Raw genomic sequence first — 9,302 nt, 5'->3', positions numbered from 1 at the left:
GGAGCTCCGTACATTGAATACAGCACATCCATGGTGTTGCAAGAAGGGCATAGTTAAAGGTGTTGCAACGCTGTTTTGGCGCAGCGATGCAACACTTTTCATGAATGAGACCCAGGAATACGCCCTATCTTATTGATGGTGCGCTTTCCTGTCCTGTAGTTTTGTCGCAGGCCAGCGTAGCAACATTCCTTGCAGTGCTGTCCAGCACCAATACCTTCTGAAATGAGGCCCCAAGTGTTTGCACCATTTTTAAAACCAGCTATTTTCTGGTCTTGAAAAACTGCCTCTAACTGGATACAACATACAAGGAATTCTTTGCAAATATAGCAAAGTGGGGTTAACTGTAGTTTTGGCACGGAAGCACCTACCATGAATCTCATTTTCGTTAAGTTCCCATAAAAGAAGTGGCGATCCTAAAAATTCACTTTAACGCCAGAAAACTGCTGCTAACTGCGGTTAGCAGCAACTTGTAAATGCAGAAATAAACAAAATGCCGCCGAAACATCAAAGCATGTATGCTATGGCAGCTTTAACTGCTTGTACATATACCCCATACTTTGTGACTTCAGTTGCAGTGGCTAAATATTGCTCAGTTACCCACTCCTGACTTGGGTGGTAACTGATTGCAAATGGGACAGCTTTTCACTTGAGAATCGTGCTGGACTTTTAAGCAGCAACCATCCCTTTAAATTGACTATAGGCTACTTTTAAAATGAGTGTTTCCCATTTGGGAATGCAAATAAAGGTAAGGAGATTTTCTGTCAAATGATGGCCTCCATCTCAGCATTCACAGCCAATCACAGGGGGTCGTAAATTGACGACTTGCCTAATTTTCATTAAGCAGGCTGTTTTGTGATCCCCTACTCCACGCACGTGGACACTTCGCAGTTCAACCTTTTAATACATAGCTAGCATTGCAAATTGCATTTCCAAATGCAAGCAAGTTGGCGTGCAAATTGCGGTTCTTGGTTTCCATCTGCTCTAAGATCCATTGTGCCGGATTACAGCCTGTAGTGTTGCGCTCTAGCTTCCGACGACTCAGCGTGACGACGCAGTGCGACGGAGGGAGAGCGGAACACTGGCACATGCGCAGGAGTTCTGGGTAAAGCGCGCAAACAGGATTGCGCACCAGAAGCGACCGGAGCCAGTCGTGTGTAGACGCTCGGCGCTCTTTTGCATAGCAGAGTTCTAAGTCAATAAAAGAACTTGACTGAAGTACCTGCCGTCTCTGTGTCCTCTATTGGGGGAGAACTAACAACATTACACAGCCCAGTCAATTTTGCTCAGTTTACATCAATACACAGGGACCAATCAACTGCAAATAAATGAGTGTGCATTTTGAGAGGGACAAAACGTATTTTTATATGGTTGGTGCACGTGTACAGAGGCTCACTGAGCAAATGTAACAATGACCTAGAAAATGTTCTAAAGTACAAGTGCCTGAAACAAATTGAACCCTTCCATGCCTCTATTTTTGTTTATCTCATCAAAGATTAACAGAGCACTAATACATTGAGCTAGGTTGGTTAAACATGCTACTAATATGTGATTGGTAATTGGTGCTTTTCTAAATATAATTTCGAATACAAGACGTATTTAAAAATTTAAAAAAAGATGACTTCTTGCCACGAGAACCTGAAATCTCCATGAAATTATATAAATGTCCTCATTTGGTATGAATCTCAGCTAATACTTTCTAGGTCATTTCTATCCACACAGTTTTAAAAAAAGGTTTAGAAAAAATGCAATTGTGAATTATGTTTACTTACAGGAATATATTCTTGCTGTCAGAATTTTTTTTAAAACCCTTTTATGTAAGTCCAAATAATCAGATCATTAAATGAATTACTGCCCACGCTAGATCCTCAGGCGCATGGGCTCCCACTCTGCTTTAAATTATTAACTACCGTGGTACCCGGTATGCAAATTGAGTGGATGTTTAGTTGCTGTAGATACGCACGAGGCACATAATCACCTGTCACTGGAACGGAGCAGCACGGACAGCTTTCAGGAAACAGATAAGCCTCAGCATGGTAAGATACCGACAGCCCCTCATTCTGAGCTTTTATAGATACACATATTAGGTTCACAGAAAGATGTAAGCGTTTTGAACCCCCCCGTGGCTGCCCCATGTGCATAGAGCAGTGGCTTGATTTGCAAATCCGTTTACGTTACTTTTTTTTCATAACTATGTATCTAGTTTTATATTTATCACAAGATAACTCTACCTTGTTATTGTAATTTGCGGCCAGTTTATTTGTTCTTTCTATAATATTAAGCAACGTGAATTCATTGATGTTGGCGTTATCATGTGTTTGGTTTTCCATGATATAATGGCGTGTGGTCTGTGGTTATTTGAATGTGGCATATTTGCTGCATACTGCTTTTTTTCTATATTGAGATTCGCCTGAATTTAAAGGATTTATTTTTATAAGGCAAATTACCACTACTCGCTTACTAAACGCGAGTTTGTTCTTTAGAGCTAGTCACATGTCATATTACTACTGTATATTTTAAAATTACTCATGAGTTCATTAGCTCACAGGAGTCACCCTAGGTATATAATATTTATCTCCCTCTGATTTTGGAGTGGGGGACATGGGGACAAATGTGTGGGTAGGGCCGGACTGGCCCTAGCAGGCATTGGGCGTTTTCCCGGAAGGCTGAAAGGATGGGTGCCGGGTATGCAGCTGTTGGGGCCGTTTTCGATACTGGGGGCCAGTTTTGCAGCGTTGCTATAATTTTGGACGTCAGTAACAAAAGCAGCAGTGTTTCACACTTGCAACTCCCCCCTGCTCCCTCCTCTCCCTGGGGGAGAAGGGGGGGGGGCTGGTCCACCAAAATTTGCCAGTGCTGCTTTGGGTTCCCAGTCTGGCCCTGTGTGTTGGTAGGAGAGGGACAAAGAAATCTTCAGTGCGCCTCTGCAGTTCGCAGGGTTATTAGTGTGTGAAATGCTACTCATGATGGACCAGCTTTTGACTTGCTGACTTTCCACCAGTACCTGTAACCAATCTGCGGGTCACACGATGAGGCAGATGAAACGAAGGTTACTCCCATCCTGAGCCCTCTGACCTTTTATTTAGGCTCCAGGGCTTTGGACATTGTTTGTCGCAACTTCAAAGGGCCCTGTGCAGCTTTACTCAAGCTTAACCTCTTACATGCACATGACGAGCTCAGCTTGTCATGAGGCACGGTTGAGCTGCACTCATGAGGAGCTCAGCTCGTCATGACCGTTGGAACGTTCCCACGCTGGGATAATTACCCCGCTGTGCTGAACGTTCGAAAATGGTTGTGACGAGCTCCGCTCGTCATGAGTGCAGCTGCACTGTGCCTCATGACGAGCCGAGCTAATCACAAGCACAGCAGCGCCGCGCACGGCCCCCCTCCCCCGGCACAATGGGGGGGAAACACCCCGCAGCGAAGGTGTTAAGGACAAAAGATGAGGAGATAGCTGTTTTGCTGCCTGCAGCAGTCTACCCCCAGTTGATGTTTCAGACCTCCATGCACCACAAGCTGGCTGGCTGGTGTAGACTCTGGGTCATCTAGTGCCCCAGCCCCTCCTCTGCCCTACCGCAGCTACCACCTCCAAGTCGAGCACAGTACAATACCCATGTAAAAACACTTCATTGGTGACCAGCCTACCAGCACCACACAAAGAAGAAGGTGGGATCTGATCATCTTGGTTCTGGTGGCTGTAAGCACCAAGCACACTAGACTTCTTCATGGGCGGATGCTGACAACTTTAAGTGGTAGGGCAAATATTTGGACCCACTAACAAGCACTGCCGAAAATAACAGTGCCCTCAAGCTCATCGCCAAAGCTCTCAATCCTGGTCTGTCTTAAACAGTGTTTATAACATGGCATGATTGACAGCTCTGGAGATGAGGCTGAAGGCAGTGCGAGTTTCTCACATTGCCTGTCAGTGAATCAAAATTAACTTTATTTAAATGATTAAAAGTGTACTTACCTACTGCCTCGGTTCTGCTGTGTTTCTCAGCAATCCGTGGCTCCAGTACAGGATCTCAGAACAACAGCCACTCCCCACTACCAATTCAGACGCTGCTTTCATGCTGATGATAGTGTTTAGCAGCATGAGAGATGCACCAGGATTGGTTGGAGTTGGCTGACTCGACGCTCCTTTAGGCACTGGGGGCCTGTGCCTGCTCTCCACCCAGCTGTTTAAGACAGCTCGGGTTGCAAAGGCTTAAAGTGTGCATGTCAGGCTGGATGCCGCAAGACAGTCGGTAAAAGTGACATGCACACTTTAAACTGAAGTGCACACCACTCTTTCCCTGCTACCAATCAGCAGCAATGGCCTCGCCTTAGACTCGACTGTCAGTATGAATAATAAAGTGGTAATAAATTCAATTTATTACCATTTATTTTTCATGTTTGATGAACTGTTGGTGGGGAGTGGGACTTTGATGCTCCCCTGCTCTAATGGAGGAACTGTCATTGAACATCTTGTGTCTGTACTTGTTTCACACCTTAGGTTTCTCATCATTGTGTGCATTTTATGTGCCAAGCTTCTCGTGTTTGTGAGTATCTGACGCTAGGATAATTATCTTTGAGAGCATCCCACACCTAATACTCAACTGTGAGCATTTCACACACTATAGTTATTTGTGAGTATCTCGTACTAGGCTTCCCCTCATTTTTTTGAGAATCACACACTGTACTGAGCATTTCATATACCATGCTTCTCCTGTTTGTGAGTGTTGGACCTCGCCCTTTCTGCTGGGTAACCCCCAAACCGTTTACTCCTCCCCTTTTTGCTGAATTAATTTTGTTGACTTTACTACTCTGGAAACTTTACCATTGCTAATCAGTGCTAAAGTTAATGGCTCTTACTTAAAACATGGTAACATTGGCTTCTCCACAATAGGCATATTTAATTTAGCAAAGTGCACCACATGTGCCCAGGGCCTGTAAATTACATGCTACTAGCAAGACTATTGCACTGATAGTGCCACCCACTAAGTAACCCTTTGAACATGTTGCAGGCCTGCCAATGCAGAGCCTGTGTGTGCAGTTTTAAAGTGCCCTGTCGACCTCGCAGGTTAACCCTCTTGGCAGGCTCAAACCTTCCTTTTTAACCCCTTCGCTGCGGATGACAAAGCCAGCTCGTCATGGGCGTTACCTGCGCTGCGCGGATGACGAGCTGGCTTTGTCACGAACCGCGCGATTTTCAAATGTCAGCGCACAGCGGGAAAACCCGTAGCGCGCATGCGGTTAATACATATATTTTACCCCTAAGATAGGCCCTAGGCAGACCCAAAGGCACAGTGCAGTGTATTTAAAAATTTGGAATATGCACTTTAAAGTTTTACATGTCCAAGTAGTGAACAACTCTTACATTTTTTTTTCACTACTGCAAGGCATAACGCTACCATAGGTTAACATTGGGATTGCCTTATAACATTTTGTAAGTATGATTTCCAGTTGGTAAAATATATATATTTTGAGTTTGGTGTCTCTGGACTCACAATTTAAAATCCCAACGTATGGTAAAGGTTGATGTTAAGTTGCAAGTCTAAAAATGGCACTTTTAGAAAGTTGGCATTTTATTTCTTTAGAAAAACCAAAGGAAATGATGGACGGAGCGTTGACAATACAAGCACTCACCCCCAGTCAACTGATCTGGGTTTAATCCATCACCGTTCTTTAGCCCATTCTGCCACCCCAGTTTAGACATGGCCATATGCAAATCAGTCTGACCCTGTGCCTCATGGGAACAGTCCAGCCCGAACTGCCAAGCCTTGCCTTCCCTGGACCGGAAACAAGCTACCGAGGACCGATTTCTGGCATTACAGCCGTCTTCCACCAGGCTTGCTTGAATCCAGTGGCAAAGTGAGCAAGGGACTCACGCCTGAGCATACCCTGCCAACTTATGGCGAACAAAGCGGTACAAAAAGAGGCGGTGATGGACGGAGCATCTGAGCCAATCAAACACTCACACCCAGTCAACAGATCTGAGTTTAATCCATCACCGTTCTTTAGCCCACTCTGCCACCCCAGTTTAGACATGGCCATATACAAATCAGTCTGACCCTGTGCCTCTTGTTCGCCATAAGTTGGCAGGGTATGCTCAGACGTGAGTCCCTTGCTCACTTTGCCAACAAACATTGGGAAACAGGCCTATAGCTGGGTGGGTAAGGTATAGTATTCTAACACACAGGAATGGGTAATGGCTTGCTCATTCATGGCATTGGGCTAAACCCAACCCATGTGTCCTAAAAATTACTCCCCCTCCCACCAGGGGAAGGCAGATTTATGGGATATGCTCAGACGTGAGTCCCTTGCTCACTTTGCCACTGGATTCAAGCAAGCCCGGCTGAAGACGGCTGGAATGCCAGAAACTGGTCCTGGGAAGCTTGATTCCGGTTCAGGGAAGACATGGCTTGGCAGTTCGGGCTGGACTGTTCCCATGAGGCACAGGGTCAGACTGATTTGCATATGGCCATGTCTCAACTGGGGTGGCGGAGTGAGCTAAAGAACGGTGATGGATTAAACCCAGATCAGTTGACTGGAGGTGAGTGTTTGTATTGTCAACGCTCCGTCCATCATCCCCTTTGGTTTTTCTTTGTTCGCCCTAAGTTGGCAGGGTATGCTCAGACGTGAGTCCCTTGCTCACTTTGCCACTGGATTCAAGCAAGCCCGGCTGAAGACGGCTGGAATGCCAGAAACCCGTCCTGGGAAGCTTGATTCCGGTCCAGGGAAGACATGGCTAGGCAGTTCGGGCTGTACTGTTCCCATGAGGCACAGGGTCAGACTGATTTGCATATGGCCATGTCTGAACTGGGGTGGCGGAGTGAGCTAAAGAACGGTGATGGATTAAACCCAGATCAGTTGACTGGGGGTGAGTGTTTGTATTGTCAACGCTCCATCTATCATCCCCTTTGGTTTTTCTTTGTTCGCCCTAAGTTGGCAGGGTATGCTCAGACGTGAGTCCCTTGCTCACTTTGCCACTGGATTCAAGCAAGCCCGGCTGAAGACGGCTAGAATGCCAGAAACCGGTCCTGAGAAGCTTGCTTCCGGTTCAGGGAAGACATGGCTTAGCAGTTCGATCTGGACTGTTCCCATGAGGCACAGGGTCAGACTGATTTGCATATGGCTATGTCTGAACTGGTCGGCGGAGTGAGCTAAAGAACGGTGATGGATTAAACCCAGATCAGTTGAAGGGGGTGAGTGTTTGTATTGTCAACGCTCCGTCCATCATCCCCTTCGGTTTTTCTTTGTTGGCCCTAAGTTGGCAGGGCATGCTCAGACGTGAGTACCTTGCTCTCTTTGCCACTGGATTCAAGCAAGCCCGGCTGAAGACGGCTGGAATGCCAGAAACCAGTCCTGGGAATCTTGATTCCGGTCCAGGGAAGACATGGCTTGGCAGTTCGGGCTGGACTGTTCGCATGAGGCACAGGGTCAGACTGATTTGCATATGGGCATGTCTGAACTGGGGTGGTGGATTGAGCTAAAGAACAGTAATGGATTATACCCAGATCAGTTGACTGGGGGTGAGTGTTTGTATTGTCAACGCTCCGTCCATCATCCCCTTTGGTTTTTATTTTATTTCTTTAACCACTCTGTGCCTTCTGCCTGTCTCTGAATACACATCTGGGTGGGTGGCAGCTGGGCCTTGTGCATTCCCTCTAGACAGCCATACACAATGGGAGCTTAGGTGTGATTTCATGTGCCTTAATGGGCCATTAACTGGCTTGATGGGGTTAGAGCTAAGCACAGCCCCACTTGCACCTGAATAGACTATGCCCTATCTCCACACAATAGTCCTAACAACCATGTATTGTCACTCCAGCCAGTTTGGAGTCAGAGCAGGGGAGGAAGGGGATTCTCTGCACTTCAAAGCCAGTGTCTAAAAGATTCTCCCACCTTCCAGAACCAGGGCACTACAGTATAAATAATGGATCACCACTTCAGTACACTTCTGGATCTGTGGATACTTTGTAAAGGAAGAAGGACTGCTGTGCCGCTACAAGGACTGCCACGCTGCTGGACTTCTATTCTGCTTTGCTGTGCTGACCTGCGGCCCCCTTGTCTGGGAGTGAGAAGGACAGGACCTGCATCTCTACTACCCAGAACCCTGAGTGACTCCAAGGTCCAGCTAGTTGGTCTCCTGTTTTCTGAAGTGAAGTCTCAGGGACACACAAGACTTCCAAACAACTTGTCCTGCACCTGGACTCTGCCATCTGTGAGTCTTCCCTGATAGGTGGTACCACCCAGTCCTGGACACCTGGAAGTGGGCCTAAGGTGCTCTACCTTAGGTGGTCCTCAACTGAAATGCTGCAAAGCCTCGCTAAGCAATGCCACGCAGCCCACGCACCAGGATTTGCTCTACCTTCTGTGGTCCTCATCCAAAACGCTGCAAAGCCTTGCAAAGCAATGGCGTGCAGGTCACGCCCCAGGATTTTCAGTGAGTCAAAGTGGGACCCTGTAGCCAGCCCATACTCCATCATGGTCGGCCTGAACTTGTCCCTTTGTCCTGGTCCAGCGCGACAAGATAACCACAATTGATGCTTTGTGCTTTGATGCACCATTTTCATTTACAACTTTAAAAAAAATCATATCTCAAGTTCTACTTATTGAAGTTTTGTTTTTTTGTTCGTTCAATAAAGCAGTTATGGTACCTTTTTGTGTGGTGTTTGCACTATTTAAAGGTATGTTAAGTTACTGTTTTACTGTTTTAAGTGTTGCACAAATATTTTACACATTGCTCCTAAGTTAAGCCTGACTACTCTGTGCCAAACCGCCAGAGGGTGAGGACAGGTTCATTTAGGGTGTATATCTGACTTAGCCTGACTAGGATTGTGCTTCCTGCTTGTACAGGGTGCATACCTCTGCCAACCAAAAACCCAGTTTCTAACAGTGAGCCTTCCACATGTGATGCATATTGTGCTTTGTGCATTTCACACTCTACACATTTGCGAGCGCCATACACTGTATTATTTTGGTCACACACAAGCACTACACTTCTGTTGTACTTCACTGGGCTGCTCATGTTTGTGTTCATTGCTAACACCACAATTTGGATCATCATCCACACTCATCTCGTGCTGCATATCTCACTACAAATCATGCTTCTCTCATTTGCCAGCATATTCCTGGTGTGTAGCACATTTTTCATTTTTAAAAGCCTCTCACCCAGTAGACTTCTTTCATATGTGTCTCATTTAGCAGCCTTTTTCATCCAGAGTGGGAATTAGAGGGGTGCGTAAACAAAATTGTGGAAAGTGTTTAGGAAATAGTTCCTTCACATGAAGAAATATATCCACGTTGAAGAAAACACAAAG

The 9,302-nt window shown here is 46.2% G+C and overlaps 1 protein-coding gene across 1 annotated transcript in view; it reads left to right on the top strand.

The window, feature by feature from the left end:
* The first annotated feature begins 1,973 nt into the window (after positions 1-1,973).
* Positions 1,974-9,302, top strand: part of SUCNR1 (succinate receptor 1) — a 154,069-nt gene continuing 146,740 nt past the window's right edge. The window contains exon 1 of the mRNA XM_086944197.1: positions 1,974-2,033. Within this exon, the coding sequence (XP_086800323.1) occupies positions 2,031-2,033 (3 nt within the window). The 5' untranslated portion in view covers positions 1,974-2,030. The remainder of the gene's footprint in view (positions 2,034-9,302) is intronic.

The sequence above is a fragment of the Lissotriton vulgaris genome, chromosome 11 (genome assembly GCF_964263255.1).
Source record: "Lissotriton vulgaris chromosome 11, aLisVul1.2, whole genome shotgun sequence".
NCBI lineage: Eukaryota > Metazoa > Chordata > Amphibia > Caudata > Salamandridae > Lissotriton > Lissotriton vulgaris.
Note: the sequence above shows the minus strand (reverse complement) of the source record. Positions and strands in the feature narration are given on the sequence as shown.